The sequence below is a fragment of the Nematolebias whitei genome, chromosome 17 (genome assembly GCF_014905685.2).
Source record: "Nematolebias whitei isolate Nwh7 chromosome 17, NemWhi1, whole genome shotgun sequence".
NCBI lineage: Eukaryota > Metazoa > Chordata > Actinopteri > Cyprinodontiformes > Rivulidae > Nematolebias > Nematolebias whitei.
The window spans coordinates 4,212,590-4,230,652 of record NC_056514.1 but is presented as its reverse complement, the minus strand read 5'-3'; the positions used below and the strand labels follow the sequence as shown (position 1 = coordinate 4,230,652).

Here is an 18,063-nt window from a genome sequence, read left to right as displayed (position 1 = left end):
GAGTCCTGCTGCTCCAAGTGGGTGAGAGCAGTGTAGACCACAGAGAAGATGGCATCCATTTTTAGAAATTAATAGAAAGAGTTCAGGAATATTTGGAGGTGCTTTGACCCAGCTATCTAACCTCCAGTGCTTAAATGACTACAAAGTGAAAAAATGAAAAAGTGTACACGTTCAGTTTGCACGTAACATTTTACAAGACAGGATCCTGGGTTCACAAGAACAAGACAGGGCAATTATATAAGCTGATGTTCTCATTTGTGTTGTTTTTGTGAGAGAAAAAAATAGGAGTCCATCTTTTTCCAGTTGAGAACCACTGTCTCAGACTTAGAGGAGCTGACTCTCATCCAAGCTGCTTTACACATGACTGCCAACTATCCCAGAGTATTCTCAAGTTCATGGTTTAAAGATACCATAGGGCCATATCATCTGCAAAAACCTGGGACAAGACCGTGAGGTTCAGGGACTGATCAGCCCTTAAAAGCAAACCCCCAACAAATGTTACGTGGAACACTGTTGTAACCCTTCTTTAGGTCCACGTTTCTTAAACCAAAGAGACCATTACCTTACCTTAACATAATACTCAATCTTTATGAGCTCACAGCCAGCGAGGGAGGACTGAGGGAGGGGAGGAACGATGATCTGCTCTTTCCACTCCACCTCTCTGCCAGCCTTCACCACACCTCCTTCCACATTGGCTATTGTCTTTACATCATGAATGGGCTTCTTCATCTCATAGGTCACTCTCTGAAAACAACAGAATAAATAAAAAGAACTTTATTTAGTGTGGCATTACTGCAAAAAAGCCGTTTTTCAAACTTTATAATAAAAGTAACAGTAAGGGATTTGTTACTGCCTCAGATCAGCACAGGCCATTTTAACACATGGAAGGAATATTATAGTGACTTATTAAATAAAAGTAAGAGTGATAAGAAAGCAACATGGGGAGTAATGAATACTGTTTTGAAAAATCATAAAGTACAATCAGGTATTTCACAGTATTTTGTAAAAGATTACAAGAAAATCTAAGATCAAAATGAAATTCAAAAAGCGTTCAATACAAAAACAACTGGACTTTATTTGTAACAGAAGACGTTTCTCTCCTCATCCGAGGAGCTTTCTCAATTCAAAGAGCAGAGAGTGAGAGATTCAGGTTATAAGGCTGAGTGAGATAAGACGCACACACACACATGTAGATTGGCAATTCACACCTAAACAAACTTAACAGTAAGAGTCTTTTGTTCCTCTAATTCACAGATGAGGCCCCTCTGTTTCCAAGTTGCATTATATGTTTTTGAAAGTGGAAATCTGAGGCTCGGACCTGTTAGCTTAATTAAATCCAGGTGGAGACTTTTTTTTGGCCAGGCAGTGTATTTAGTAATAGAAATAAAATTATCGAAGATCCGTTTAAAATGGACAGTATTGAAATTCTTAGAGTTAATCAAGTAAAATTTTTGGGTGTCGTTATTGATGAGAAGCTGTCGTGGAAATCTCATGTAAATTACTTAAGAATAAAAATCAGTTGCATTACTGTATAAAGTAAAAGAGTTTTTGAATGACACAGCTTTGTATATATTGTATAGTTCAGGTGTGCCCAACCAGTCGCTCGCGGGCGACCAGCGAAGCCTTGACTTGTATTCTCACAGACATAGTCTCGCGAGTTTTGTGTGCGGTGACACAGCGCTCTCACGAGACTTTAGGCTCAGTAGTTAATGTCGGTGCGCAGAAAACATGGATGGAAAACTAGCGAACAAGCAAACGAAAACTTATTATTTTCACACAGAGTGGGAGGAGGAGTATTTTTTTGTTTATTCTAATTCGAAGTCCATTTGCCTCATCTGTAATTCGAGCGTTGCCTTACCCAAAAAGTGTAACTTGGAGCGGCATTTCAAGACGATGCACAAACGGTTTGAGACAGATTTCCCTCTTAAAAGTTCTTTACGGACTCAGAAAGTGCGGGAGCTAAAAAACAAGCTTGCAGCCCAGCAGTCAGTCTTCACTCGCCCCAGCACAAAAGGTAAAGCTGCTACGATAGCTTCCTACCGTGTTAGCCGCATCCTGGCTCAACATAAGAAGTCTTTCAGCGATGGACAAGTTATGAAAGAAGCGTTTATTGAGGCTGCAGATGCGCTTTTTCATGATTTTAATAATAAAAGTGAGATCGTAGCTGCTATTAAAGACGTGCAGTTGTCCAGACAAACAGTGACACGGCGATGTGAGGGAATGGCTGTGGATGTGGAGGAGCAGCTAAAAAAGGACGTGGAACAATGTGAGTGTTTCTCTCTTCAGTTTGATGAGTCGACAGACATGGTGGATGTAGCCCAGCTGTGTGTTTTTATCAGAATGGCCTTTGCAGACATGAGTGCAAAAGAGGAGCTGCTCACCATCTTGCCTTTGAAGGGACACACAAGAGGAGAAGATATTTTTAATGTGTTTATGGAGTTTGTTAATAAAAGCAACTTGCCCCTCTTTAAACTAATTTCTATAACAACTGATGGCGCTCCAGCAATGACTGGTCACACCAGTGGATTTGTTGCACTCTGCAAGCAGAATGATGCTTTCCCAGACATTTTGCACTATCACTGCATCATCCACCAACAGGCCCTGTGTGGGAAGATTTTAAACATGAAGGAAGTGATGGATGTTGCCATGAAAACTGTGTGCTCTATAAGGGCCAGGAGTCTGCAGAGGAGGTTGTTCCGGGCTCACTTGGAGGAGGCAGGAGCAGACCACACAGACCTGCTGCTGCACATGGACGTCAGGTGGCTAAGCAGAGGTACATTTCTGGACAGATTCAGTGAGCTGTTGCCTGAGATCAGGGATTTTCTGAAGCTGTCAGATCATGGTGAACATTCAAAACTAGAGGACACCCAGTGGCTTTTGGATTTAGCCTTCCTCACAGATCTCACCAGCCTGCTCAATGAACTGAATTTGGAGCTTCAGGGAAAGGACAAAAACATAATCCACATGATCAGTTCTGTGAGCACCTTCAAAGGCAGGCTGCAACTGCTCACAAGTCGGCTGCAACGCAGGGACCTGCGAAACTTCCCACACATGGAGGCAGAGCTACAGCGCCAAGGGAAAGAAGTCCCACAACTGGACAGTGCACACTATTCTAAGCAGGTTCAGAGCATCTCAGCAGAATTTGAGAGACGATTTACTGACTTTTCCTCCATCGAGCCTGTTACCAGCTACATGTGTTATCCTTTTGGAAATGTTGATGTGGATGACATTGTGTCCAAATTGGTGTCCGTGTTTCAGCTGGACAGCTCTGGTGTTGAAAATGAGGTGTTGAGTCTGCAAAATGACATTGGGATCAAATCCAGAGCATCACCTGGCGTGGATGGAGAGTTCTGGAGTCTGCTGTCAGAAGAAAAGTATCCTAACATCCGAAGATGTGCTTTGAACTTAACAGCACTTTTTGGATCTACCTACCTGTGTGAGTCTGCTTTTTCACACATGAAAATCATCAAGTCCAAAAACAGATCCACAATGAATGATGATCATCTGGAGACCTGCCTGCGCCTCGCAACCACCTCATACTGCCCAGCTTATGAGACCCTGGCCTCCTCCTCTCAGTGTCAGAAGTCCCACTAAGGTAGAGACACATTTATTTTATACAGCTTGCATAAAAAGTTAAAGGTTTTTGTGCCAGCTTTGAGCCGAGCGTCTTGAACTCGACCATTCGCCTCCGACGTTATTTGCACTCGTCTACCGCCCACCTCGATCTAAGGATTTCATAAATGAGTTTTCTGACTTTTTGGCTGAAATCACACCAAAATATAATCATGTTTTCATTATTGGAGACTTTAATTTGCACGTGTGCTGTCCTGAGAAGCCCTTGGTTAAGGACCTTTTAGATTTATTGGACTCATTTAATCTAACGCAACATGTAAACGGTCCCACCCAAGAGCGCTGTAGATGAACATATGCTGTATATATTCATAAATTAAACGGATTCTTTCATTTTTCTGGACTGGATAATATCGTGCATTGAATAATTAAAAATGTAACGTGAGACGTTAATTATCTTTGACCCATCAAAATGAACGTGGTCATTTATTAACAGAATCAAGTTTAACACATCACACATTTACATTAATTGGCAAAAATTGAAAATAACAATATAATTAATCAGCTTTACAACCAGGAAAACCATACGGCCATGATTTTCCGTTGCTTCACCACAGACATTTCTGAAAATATCTGGATTAATTTGCTAGCAGAAAGAAGAGCTTAATGATGGAAAATGAAGTTTATCTTGAGAGAGATGGGTGAGGGAATTTGTCTGTTTTAACCAGAACAGCACGCTCCTTTGGAACCAGCTTAACCCAACGGTACACTTTGGTTGAGAACGACTCTTTACCTTGCAGATGATAGTTTCAGTGTTGGTGTAGAGCTTTCCTTTCAACTCTTCCAGCGTCTCCGTAAGAACAGCTAAACGTCAGGAGTCGTGAGATCGTCCTAGAACAGACTTCTTCATAATTCCTCTGAACTTCTCTTGTTCAGCTTAGTCGCAGATGTCCTGAGCATTCTGGACTCTGCTGCTCTCCCTCCAGCATCCTGAGTTCCAGCCTTCTGAACTCTGGAACTCGACTGGAGCTGGAACCAACTCACAGCATTCTCTCAGCGTCCTCCTCAGCGTTCTTTCCAGAACTGCCGAGAACTTCTCAGAACTACTGAGCTCTCCAGAACTCGACTGGAGCTGGAACCTCTTGCAGAACTGCAGAACTCCCGTGAACTAGGAAGTGGTGCACCTTTTAAAAATGGTCACTTCCGGTTCATTTGAGGACTTTCTGATTGGTCGATGGACCAACAGAGGTGTGTTTTTGTGATGTAAGGTGTTATTAAAAAGTCAAGGAAAAAGATTAGATTGTTTAAGAACAGACAGAAGATATTATGAAGAACTCAGACTTCGTGGAGTCAATTCTCTAGTATCTTCCTGTAAAAGTTAAACATGACATTTCTTTTTCAGTAAACTTGCAGTTGACCGAAACTTGAACTTTGACCAACTTACACAACTTGCTCATTGAAGACAGAAAATCAGACAATGCATCATTAACCTGATTTCTAGTTTGAATGAGGATTAAAGTCATTATTACTGTTTCACAGTTGATTTAAATGAGTAGTTCACTTCAACATTTAAAAATGGTTTGAACTAACACAATTTGATTATCAAACATTTGTAAAATAGTAATGATAATAGAAAAGAGAGTGTTCTTTCACTTGATCAATTCAAGAAAGAAAGTCTCAGGATGGGTCAACCTGTATTTCTGGATTCAAATCAATGAAATGACAGTTTCTGTCCCATAAGGTCCTTAAGGTCAGGATTTGACCTCAGGCCTAGTTCACTACAGCGCCGACATACACTGGACCTTGTTTTTACTCGGGATGTGACTGTTAGTAATCTTGAAATTGGTGATAATGTTTTTTCAGTCCACATGCCAGTCCGGTTTGAGTTCACCCTCCCCCATCTAACTCCTAAGCCGTGCGTTACTGAACGTAGCAGCCTGACCATTAACCATTTTAATGCCGCATGTTTCACAGATGTTTATAACTCTGAAATGATCAATCAGCCCCCGGTGTTTCTCACCACCATGGAGGCGCTGACATCCCAGTTCAACTCTGTCTGCTTAAAGACTCGGGATCATGTTGTGCCTGTTAAAACCAAAAAAATCAAAACTCAGAGCAGAACCTTGGCTGAGTGACATCACCAAGGCCGTTAGGCAGCAGTGCAGGAGGGCGGAGCGCAAGTGGAGGAAAGACAGGCTGCAGGTCTCTTTTCAAATACTTAAAGAGAGTTGGCGCCGTTATCAGAAAACAGTAAAAGCTGCTAAATCCAAATACTTCTCTGATATAATTACCTCAAACTCTCGCAACCCACGTGTCCTCTTCTCTACCCTAAACTCTGTTCTCCACCTCACTGAACCATCACCTCTGGAAGCCTCGACTGAGCTGTGCGACAACTTCCTACATTTCTTTTTGGAAAAAATTGCGACCACCTGGGCTCTCATTTCCCCTCCAACTCATGACCCATCCATCCCACCTCAATCCGTATCTCTATTTGACCATTTTGAACCCATCACTCTATCTTCTCTAGAGCAGGTCATGTGCAACTTGAAACCTTCTGGTTCTCCCTTTACTTACTCTGCTCAACCTGTTTTATATTTGTAATTATTTTTTTCTATCCTTAATGTGTTTTTTTGTCTTTCAGGTACACCTGGACCTATACATGGACCTACCATTCTGTGCTCGTCTGTCTCTCCTTCCTGTCCTCTCAACCAGTCGGTCAAAGCAGATGGCCGCTTGTCCTGAGCCTGGTTCTGCTGGAGGTTTCTTCCTTTTAAAAGGGAGTTTTTGTCTTTCCACTGTTGCCACTGTGCTTGCTCAGGATGGGAGACTGCAATGAAGTCAAGATTCAACTTGTCTGCTGGATTCCTTAGATAGAGAACTTTACTAATTGGCTTTTATGTATGTGAATGTTTCTGTAAAGTGCCCTGAGACAACTTTGTTGTGATTTGGCGCTATATAAATAAACTGAATTGAATTCAATTGAATGTGGTCCCCCCTCGACTACTAAAGTAGGTTTTTCTTACTCTAGGTCCGTCTATTCTGGGTATAATAAACAGTAGTTTATCCACTGGAATGGTGCCAAAAACCTTTTAACATGCTACTGTGAAGCCTCTCCTGAAAAAAAAAAACCTTGATCCCTCAGTCATATCCAACTTCCGGCCTGTCTCCAGACTCCCATTTGTTTCAAAACTACTGGAGAAAATAGTCGAGTCCTAGTTGAAGTGCTTCCTGGAGGATCACACCATCTTAGAGCTATTCCAATCTGGCTTTAAACCTCTCCACAGCAATGAAACTGCCCTACTGAAGGTTTTTAATGACATCTTCAGATCCACAGATACCAGTGATTCTGTGCTGCTTGTCCTGTTGGACCTCACAGCCGCCTTTGACACCATCGACCATGAGATCCTCATTGCTAGGTTGGAGCAGTGGGTGGGCATCACAGGGTCAGCCCTCAATTGGTTCAGATCTTACCTCGCTGACAGATCCTTTTGTGTCTCCATCAAGGATTTTAGATCCGCAGCAGCAGAGCTTAAATTGGGGGTTCGCAGGGGTCCATCCTGGGTCCCCTCCTATTCTCTTTATGCCTGCTGCCACTTGGTGCTATTTTCCGGAAACACAACATGCCCTTCCACTTCTACGCCGATGACTGTCAAATTTACTTACCCCCTAAGACACAATGATACATGCTCTATTCAACCTCTGCTCGACTGCCTGGATGACATCATGGACTGGATGGCTTTAAATTTCTTAAGTTTCAATGAAAAGAATTCTGAAGTCATGTTGTTCCCTCCCAATAACACGATCACAAACCATTGCATCGACCTCTCCACTCTAACCCTGTCAGAAAAACAAAGAGTCCCTAATCTGGGAGTGATAAAGGACCCTTCCCTGAAACTTAATCATGTGTAGTGTGTCAAGGACAGCTTTGCTGTACCATCACTACTAATTATTTAAATATAACGGGTTCTTTCTTTTTCGAGTTAAATTAATGCCATGTGACCAAGGTAACTGTGAGTATTGTTTAATCAGTGACAAGAGACGTTAATTTTCGTTTGACCCATCAGAATAAATGCGGTCATTTATTTAACAGAATCAAAATCTAACATCAAAACATGTACACTTGATTAGCTGATCTGGTTCTGATTAATAAAACTTGGCACGCTTTACTAATAAGACAACAAGACATTTCTGAAGGCATCTAGAATACTGGCAAAATAGAAGAGTTTAAAGGAAGGAGTTTAGAGGTTTAAAGAAGAGATGGATGGAGAGAGGTGTATGTATGGATTGACCAGAATTGGCACGCTTCTTTCAATCATTAGCTCAAACCTCCGGTACACTTAGCGCGTGACGACTCGTTACCTTCGCAGGAGATGAATCAGCTCCGGTATCGGGTCCATTTCAACGCTACCTTCCAGCGTCTCTGGTTAGAGCGGCTGGTCATTGTCAGAAGTCGTGTCGATTTACTCCGTTCAACAAACAGGCTCAGCTCCCTTTGAAGTTGTAGGCATTACACCCGGGTGGATTCACAGCCAGTCGCTGTGACTCCGTCAGAGATCCCACTCAGGAGTGGAAGACTCCAGAAGGCTTGAGAATACTCCATCAAAGACTGAGTTCAACTCAGATCCAAGACTTCAGAAGAACTCAGAAGAACTTGAGAAGACGGAGAAGACTGAATAGTTCCAGGAAGTGTCGACTTTTAAAGAGTTCTCACTTCTGGTCAATTAGGACTTCCTGATTGGTTGAAACAACCAACGGGGTGGTTCTAGTGATGTCAGAGGGTTATTAAAAGTCAACAGAGGGTTCAGGAATGTTTAGGAACGTTTAGTACAGCCAGAGAAATGTTATGGCGAAGTGAGACAATGCAGATGCCAGTGTTTCTCTTTTTACCGTCTGCTGGGTTTAAAAACAATACAGCCTGTTCTAATAACTTCTTTTCTGACTGTCTCTGACTTTTGTCCGACATCACTGACTTTTCATTTAGACAGAAAATCAAAATGCATAATTACTTTGTAAATAGACATTTAACTTGATTTCTAATTTAAATGAGGTTTAAAAACATCATTAATACTGTTTCACAGTTGATTTAAAATGAGTGGTTCACTTCAACATTAGAAATGATATGAACTAAACACACTTTTTGATTATCAAGATATTGTAAAATAGTAATGATAATGTAAAAAGAAGAGTGTTCTTTCAATTGATTAATTCAGGATACAATTAGACAGTCTCTAGATGAGCTAATTTGTATTTCTGGATTCAAATCAATGAAATAACAGTTCCTGTCCCACGAAGGTCTTCAGAGACAGGTTTTGGTCGGAGGCCTAGTTCACTACAGTCCCCCCCTTTGGAAATCATCGCCTGTCCATGAGACTGAATTCCAACATGAACTTACGCCTCCGAATGTCCTTGATCTTGATGTAATCCAGCAAGAGGAAAACAAAAGTCAAAGAAGGTAATCCCACAACGGTTTAGGTAATTCCACAATGTTGTTGGTAATTCCATTATGTTGTTGCTAATTCCATTATGTTGTTGGTAATTCCATTGTAGCAATGCTTTAACACCTTGGAAACAAAGTCTGTACTCCATTGGAAAAAGTCATATAATCCACAACGATAAATCCACAACGATTGGAGGTGTTGATTGATCAGCATGCAGAGGGGTTCCCTCGATTGAACTGCAGAGGCGACCACTGGATGGAGATTGGAGACCCACGTTGGAGTTGTAGGTCCTTCAGCGAAGGTTGCTGCTGGTGGTTCCCAGTGGGTGCCATTCTGGTTCTATGTGTTATGCATTTATGTGGTTTTAGTTAGGCTTATGAGTGGGATTTTACATAAGACCTTAACCTATATGCACCTGGTGTGTAAGCTATCATGGTTTAGATCAGCTACAGTTAGCAGTTTAAGGGTGGGTCATGCTGAAAATTTTATATAGGGATTTATACCTATAGAAGGGCAGTCCAAACTATTTTTCCATTCCTAACTTGCTTTAAGTTAGATTTACATGGCAAAATATAGTTTGGTTCAATTGTCTGTTGTCCCTTTAGACAAACGACTTGAGGTTTGGGTTTTTTGTTTCCCCCTAAATGTTTTGGAGTCTATGGCGAGACTCAACTGAAAGATTAGCTAGCCCCCCCCCCCCCAGAATAGGATTGTTCGAGTAAGTTCGGCTTGAGTGTCGTGAGACCAATCTAGGTTATGGTACTTAAGGTAGCATTAATCTACATTGACTCCTCAACGATTGAAGTTTAACAAATGAACTGCATGTTGGCATAGTTAAAGTCCTTTTAGTCTCCAACTAAAGTACACACAAAATTCACTCTTACTGGGGTTGTTCAGAAACAATACCAAAAACCAATTAAACGATGTCTCAACATCGACAAAAGTAGTGATTAAGCAACCAGAAAAACAACGTTTCAACATCGACAAAAGTAGTGATTAAGCAACCAGAAAAACAACGTTTCAACAGCAACAAAAGTAGTAATTAAGCAACTAGAAAACAACGTTTCGGTGTGTCACTCACTCTGACTGTCAGATTTGATCACGTTATCGCATCTGATAACATCACCCTAACTAACATCACCCCCCTGTGGTCATGGGGGACCACAAACACGGGTGAGGACGTCGGTCCATGAGCAAAAGTTAGGATGCCCTTGAGTAGTTTTAGCTGTTTGCGCAGCTGAAAGAGGGCTTTAAGGTCTGGATTGGAATCCAGGTCGGCTTCAGACGGAGTGTTTTTCTCTGGGTCAGTCAAGTACAGCATCATCGAGTTTATCGCAGGATACGACTTCAGAAGTTGGATGATGTCTGAGTCAGTCAGCATGGGTTGTACAGAGACTGTGATGTCAGCCGGCTTGGCTGCAGCCTGTGCACGTGTGACTGCCATTACCTCGGTTGTAGGTTGTACTGACAGAGTTGCGAGCAGCCCGGAGGGGTCAGAGGACCACTGAGGGCCGTCCACGGCTCCGTCCTTGATAGCTGATTTACCTGTCCGCAGCGACAGTACAGCATCTTTGGTGTGGGGTCCTTGGATCTCTAGACCTTTTACTACCAATGGTAGGTAGTATCCGGTGGGCTCTGACTGTCTCAGCTCGCAATTCCAAGAACCGACGCACACTCTCTGTCTCGTCCGAGCTCAGAGGTCTGGGGCTCTCTTTCTGGACCCGCTGCTGTTTCTTTTTCGTCTCAGGCTGTTCAGGCCGACGTGGAGGGGGAGCAGGTCCCCTCCTCTGGGGTTCCCAGTGGGATCCCTGGTTGTATGGGTCACTTTTGGTGCCATACTTTTTACCCTTAGGGCGTTCGCCCCCCTTCTGGTACAATCGTTCATCCACTGATTTCTTGGGAAACCATTTAGGATCCTGTCTGGACCAGGGGGCACTCACCTGTTGTGGTTTGGCTGCTGGGAAACCTCGTTTCCTCTCGCCTTTTTTGGGAGGGGGAGCTGAAGCTCTCGTCCCTTCCAATTCTAACGACTGGGCAGGAATCCTCTCACATGGGAACACCTCAATGGGTGTTTTGGCCTGTGAACGGGCTTCAAAGACATTCACAGCACAACTTTTTATCTCACTGATGGATTTCTCTTTGAAATTAGCCATCATTTGCACCAAAATCCTTATGTCAGGGTGGAGATTTTTGCTGAAAACGAACTTAAACGCTTCCTCCTCCTCCATGCCGGTTTCGTTCCTGTAACCAAAAAAAGCCTGCAAAATCCTGGAATAATATGCCCTGGGGTGCTCATTCTTACCTTGCATGACCTTGTCGGCGGCTGGATATCTGCCAGGTCCCGCGCAAGGGGAATACTCTTTCATAAGAGCAGCACATAACAAGCGGTAATCCTTTTGTGTGGCATCAGGTTGACGCTCTATGAAGGAAAACATCGTCCTGGCTAAAGTGAGTCTGATCAAACCTACTTTATCCTCAACTGTAGCGTTAGGATAGCTTCTTAATTGGAATCAAGGTTGTTCAGATAGGCCTTAGTGTCGGTTGAACCCAACGGCCCTGGCTCAAAGCGTTGCACATATTTTCCGATTTTATGCAACTCCGAAATGGAGAGCGGAGGCTGAGGGATTGGTATTGTTGGAACCAAAATAGCACGTGGAGGTGAGTCACTAAACTCACCTGGAGGTGATAGAAGGGGATTATGTGTAGGAGGTACAGCAAAATCCTTCTGAGGTGGTGGTGGGTGACCTGGACTCTGACTTTGAGTTCCAGACAACCTTGTCCCACGTCAGAAATCTCATTTGTTGCTGTGGCTAGTTTTGCCTCACAGGCTTTTAAGTGTTCATGTGAAGTATGACACTCATTTTGTAAACGCACGCCTTGTTGGACTAACGCCGCTTTTTCAAATCTGCACTCGTCCAGAGCTTTTGATGTGAGCTGCAACTGTTGTTGTAGCGCATCATTGTCTGAACACAGTGCTTGGTACTTAATCCCTCCTTCATGTAGCTTCACCTCATATGAAACGGCTTGTAACGACAGCTGAGCTCGTGAGAGCTCTTTTTCACGTTTCAATTTATTTTCCCAGGTCTCCTTATCAAATTTAAACTGTGCCACGAGTTTTAGGTATTCCACACGTGCTGCCACGTGGTCCTCTGTCTCGTGCATCAACCTTTCATCAAGGGCTTCTGCCTTGTTGGCCTCAATATAAAATTTAGCTTTCAGCAAGAGTGTTAATTTAGCCAGATGTTCATAGCTTGAATTTGTTATTTCTGAAGAAGTCACACTTTCTGCAACTTACTTCAGCTCATCCAATAACTCTGTTGAGTTCATGCTGTCCACCTGTTCACCATATGGATGTAAGGATTCCGTTAGCAGCGTTAACGCTCTCCCTAACCAGTCCTTCTCATCACATGAAACAATATTAGCTTCTGTCACATCTGCCATGGTTATGCACTGTTCAGCAAACCTATCTGGTTAAATAGTTGCAAACAGAGTTTTTAACAGGTAAATATTTTACTTAAGTGAGCAGAGAGATTCACACACTATTTTAGCTCTGTGGATCAATCAACAGTATTGTTATAAGCCAACTTTTCAATAAATGGGCCCCTGTTAAGGCCTTACCCCATAAATATTGTAAGTAAACGCCTTCTGTGGCAGTGTACTTAATATGAGCTTATTTTTAACAGATACCATGAGCAAGGCTATTTCAGTGTTAATTTACTCAAATGCACTTAAAATTAATAAACCTGCAATTTTTCCAAGAGTCTGACAGCAACTTTATTTTTAAACGCTCTTTAAGCATCCAAAAAAGTTCAATCTGGTCCTCTGGACATTCAAAAAAAAAAAAAAAAACAAAGCAAAAAAATATAGAAACATTTCGTCTCTCATCCAAGAGACTTCCTCAGTCTGAGGTGCTGTTTTCAGCTCAGTCTCAAATAGCTTTAGGTAATAGTAATTGATTTAAAATGAGTGGTTCACTTCAACATTAGAAATGATATGAACTAAACACACTTTTTAAGTATCAAGATATTGTAAAATAGTAATGATAATATAAAAAGAAGAGTGTTCTTTCAATTGATTAATTCAGGATACAATTAGACGGTCTCTGGACGAAGTAAGTGTGCATTTAGTCTTCTGTCTGAATGAGGGGTAGTGGACCTGATGTCGGTCGAAAGTCAGAGACAAGTTATTAGAACGAAGTGTCTTGTTTTTAAAACTCTCAGACAGTAAATAAGAGCTGCTGGCACTTGCATCCTCTCTCTTCTTCAAAACATTATCTGTCTGTACTAACCGTTCTTAAAACATTCCTGCTGTCTCTTGACTCCTAGTGACCCTCTGACATCACTAAAACTACACCCCTGCTGGTTGTTTCAACCAATCAGGAAGTACCACGTAACAGGAAGTGGATACCCTTTAAAAGGCAACACTTCTTGGAACTATTCAGTCTTTTCCGAGTCTTCGGAGTCTTCGCAGTCTTTTCCAGTCTTCCGAGGCTTTCCAGTCTTGCTGGAACTTTCAGTCGAAGATGAGACTCAGTCTGATGGCGAGTAGTACAGGAACTTTCAGTTCTTACTGAAAGTCAACTAAGTAACGGATGGATTTGACCATGTGCCAAGGGTCTCTCCATTCCAGCGTAGTCACAGCCTGCCTCGGCTGTGACTCAACCCGAGCAGTAAATGCTCAACTTCTAAGGAAGCGTATTCTGTTGAACTGAGTACTTCGTCACGACTTCTGACGACCCCAGCCACTCTGACCGGAGACGCTGAAAAGGGAGCGTGCCAATGGACCTCTGTTCCGGAGTGGACGTATCCACCATCTCAGGTAACAAGCCGTTGATACCCTGAAGTGTACCGGAGGGCTGAACTGGATTCGGAGGAAGGTTGCCATTTTCTGGTTCAACACATAACTTTCATCCATCTAAACTTCCTCCTTAAATCTATTCCTTCTCTAAAAACTTCTCTATTCGCCAGTAAATCAAGCTCGATGCCTTCAGAGATGAATCAGTCTCAATCAGTAATCTTCTGTTGTCTTGTTAGTAAATCGTGCCAAGTTTATTAATCAGAAACAGATCAGCAAATCAAAGTGTACATGTTTGATGTTAAATTTTGATTCTGTTAAATAAATGACCGCTTTTATTCTCATGGGTCAAAGATAAAATGGCGTCTCGTGTCACTGATTAAACACTCCACTCACAAGTTATCTTGGTCACATGGAAGAAATTTAACTCGAAAAAGAAAATAATCCGTTGTAATTGAACAATTAATATTATTTGTGCTTGAACTAGCTTTAAGAATAATTAATTAGTAGTGAAGTTAACCCTTACATCACTACACATGCATCAGAACATTTTCTAGGGAAAATTGCTTTTTTTAACTGAAAAAAACATTTTTGCCTCCATTTTTCTAGTAATAAATGTTTTTCATTAAACACTGTATAATTTATGCAGCATTTTGCACAAAAACCTGTACAGTACATTTGTTGTTACCATCCAAGAAACATTTCAAAACTACCATGTATGGTATCACAGAAGGAACTAGAGATGATTGTTCATGCTTTTATTTCCTCTCGTTTAGATTAATGTAACAGCATTTTAATGGGTCTGGATAAATCTTCCCTAGCTCGCCTTCAGTCTGTGCAGAATGCTGCAGCGAGGCTGCTAACTAGAACCCACAGAAGAGCTCACATAACTCCTGTTCTGGCCTCTCTTCATTGGCTCCCTGTGCATTTCAGGAGTCATGTTAAAATGTTGGTCCTAACTTTCAGGGCACTTCATGGTCAGGCTCTCAAATATTTATCGGACCTTTTAAAGCCTCTCTGTCTCATCAGGACTTTGAGATCTTCAAATCAAATGTTGCTGATGGTACCAAGAACTTACTTTAAAACACGTGGAGACAGTGCATTCCAAGTGGTAGCCCCGAGGCTTTGGAATGCTCTCCCGCTGTCACTGCGCTGCTTAGATACTCTTTTTAAAAAGATCTTGAGACTTATTTATCCAGACTGGTTTTTATTGAAATTTTGTTTACTTTTTCTTGTTTGTTTTGCTCGTGAAGCACTTTGTGATGTTATTGTCTGTGAAAGGTGCTATAGAAATAAAGATTACCAAACAGGTAGTGGGTGTGATTCAAACAGGAACAAGCAACACTGATGTTCTCCGTCGATGATAGGTTTGAATAATGAATGACTAAAGTTTTTGAGATGAGTTTTTCTGGACTGGAAATGAACAGGGAATGCAGGTAAACCTTAATATTTTTGGTAAGATGTTCAAGTGGGTAGGAGTTCCACTGTGGAGCAGAACAGAGGTAATTTGAGACAGATCCTGGTGAGCAAAGGGAGCAATTTTATCCACTACCAGTCGCAATGGCGGAGCAAGGGGGTGGCTAGACCTGTCACGATAACAAATCTTGCTGGGCGATTAATTCTCTCAGAAATTATTGCGATAAACGATAACATTGTTTGAAATTTGACAATAGTTAGTAACTGTCAAACTTAAGAAGAAATGTTGAATTTTTTTATGTAATACTTTTATTGATCACTCGATGGCAGTTTAAGACAGTTTGAACCGAAGGATGGATAGTGAGGGAGTGAGCAACGTGTCTCTAAGCAAAATGGGAAGGAGGCCCCCTGACATGACATGGGTTGTCTCTTGTTCCTGTTTTTCGGTTCTCAAAAAGGCGGACGCTCGGTGTGGTTTGAGCATAGCATTTTTCATACAAATCTTTTAATTAAAAAAAATCAGTAAACAAGTTCTCAGCTTCTTTTTGCAGAGAAAAACAACTTTTTAGAAAAAGGCACGGGCTTCAACTGTGAATTTTGGAGCTTTGACAAGACGGAGGTTTTTTCCCCGAGGTCGGCCTGTTAGCTTAGCTTGTAGCTTAGCTTCTCAGCTTAACTGCTTTTAACAATCCAAAAACGTGATTTTGGATGTTTAAAATAGATTTTAAAGATAAAAGAGAAAGGGAAGGGTCATTGAAGAGCACCGGAGTTGAGCCTTTTTATCCAGAGTCTTCAATAGAAAGAAAGAGACAAGAAGAAACGATAAAGCCGATAAATGAAAATGTGGTTGATCATGTTAACTTATTATGCGATTAATTGATTTATTGTTTATCGCGACAGGCCTAGGGGTGGCCAGTATTGGTCTTGGCCAACAGATTTATATTTGACCACCCCAATCATATCTTTTGATCCATTGTTAGTCTGATGGTCCTTCTTGAGCATGTGATAAGCTGGTTTTGGTTGTCAGCAGCAAACTGGTTGATCCACTCTGAGAAGGTGCTATTTAAGAGACTGAGCTGAATACAGCACCTCAGACTGAGGAAGTCTTTTGGATGGAAGACGAAACGTTTCTACTTTTTTGTTGTTGTTGTTTTTGCTTTGTTTTGTTTTTTGAATGTCCAGAGGACCAGATTTAACTTTTTTAGATTGTTCTACCCGATTACTAATCAGCATCAGGACATATCTTTTAATCTTATCTAATCCAATTTAATCTTGCAGATAAGAAAAGTTAAAATGTTTTTTAAACTTGCATTTCTGTAAATGACAATAATGGCTGTTAAAAGTCTGAAGAGATTACTTCATTGACCCAACATCCATTAAAGGTGCAGATATCACCCAATGCAGACATTTAAATGAAGATCATCTCAGGTCCAGACAGTGGACTTGTCTTTAACAAGCTCACTGAAATAGTTTGAACAATTTAACAGTGTTAAAGCTATTTCATTCAATCCAGGAAAACAATTACATAAATATTATGTTATCAGTTCGTATGTTTCAGGAACAACTCTCAACTACTACCGCATGAAATTTTAGCTCAGTATTTGTAAAACTAACTGAATTAGTCATATTTGTGTTTGACAAGTTTTTGTATTTTCTGCTTTTGAGTCAACCCAACTGGCTTTGTGGATTTAGAAAAAGCATATGACAGGGTGCTGAGGGAGGAGGTGTGAGGAAATCTAGCATGGCAGAAAAGTACAGTATGTTAGACTGGTACAGGACATGTATGAGGACAGCAGGACAGTGGTGAGATGTGATGTAGGAGTGACAAATAGCTTTAAGGTGGAGGTGGGAGTGCATCAAGGATCAGCTGTGAGCCCCTTCTCGTTTGTTTTGGTGATGGACCGACTAACAGATGAGGTCAGGCAGGAATCCCCATGGGCGATGATGTTTGCAGATGACATTGTGATCTGTGGTGAGACCAGGGCACAGGTAGAAGAGAACTTGGAGAGGTGGAGGTATGCACTTGAAAGAAGAGGAATGAAAGTCAGCTGTGGTAAGACAGAGTACATGTGTGTGAATGAGAGAGGCCAGTGGAGCAGTGAGGCTACAAGGAGCAGAGGTCACAAAGGTGCAGGACTTCAAGATGATGCTTAATTTGAGCCAGATCCTGCCGGAACAAGATCTGGGAACTCCCTCATTTTGACTGGGTGTGTTCCGGCAACTGTTTGCTCAGATATAGCAACACAAATCTCCACCCCTAACAGTCCAAAGTCATTGTGCATTTTTATTTTGATTATTTATTAAAAATACAATGAGAGGAGACGTTGCCTCGTCTGTGGAGTGGATATTACGGCTGCAGCAGGCGCACCAGCTCGCGCACATGCTCCTGCCCAGCAGAGACGCAGATGACATGTCCCGCGGGGATGAAGTGTTTTCCCTGTATGGCAAGTCAAGTGGCCCATTAATAGCCAGAAATGTGGTAAAAGTGGCTATTAATGGGCCACTTGGCTTGCCATACCTTATGCACAGCGTCGTCTCCAGACAGCTCTGAGTGCGCACAACTGCTGATGGACTCATGCATACGTTTCAGACATAATAAATAAAAAAGCTTAGCTACAGTAAAAAAAATGAGAGAAATGTTTGATGTGTATAATTCACATTAATCACGCATCAAAACAACAACACTAATTTGTCAAAATAACAGCGATCAAAGACAGTCCAGTTTACTTTCATTAAATAAATGGATGGATGGATTGTCCTTAGTTGGACAACAGAGAAGGCAGTCGTAATTGAGATTGGAGCAGCAGGAGCATAAACGCAGGAATGAATTCAGTGGGGAGGAGTT

The 18,063-nt window shown here is 41.8% G+C and overlaps 1 protein-coding gene across 1 annotated transcript in view; it reads right to left on the bottom strand.

The window, feature by feature from the left end:
- Nucleotides 1-17,795, bottom strand: part of LOC119424087 (arrestin domain-containing protein 1) — a gene marked incomplete at its 3' end in the record, with an annotated part of 39,590 nt that extends 21,795 nt beyond the window's left edge. The window contains 3 exon segments of the mRNA XM_037691556.1: nucleotides 568-744; nucleotides 17,547-17,655; nucleotides 17,737-17,795. Coding sequence (XP_037547484.1) covers nucleotides 568-744; nucleotides 17,547-17,655; nucleotides 17,737-17,795 — 345 coding nt within the window.
- Nucleotides 17,796-18,063: the final 268 nt, after the last annotated feature.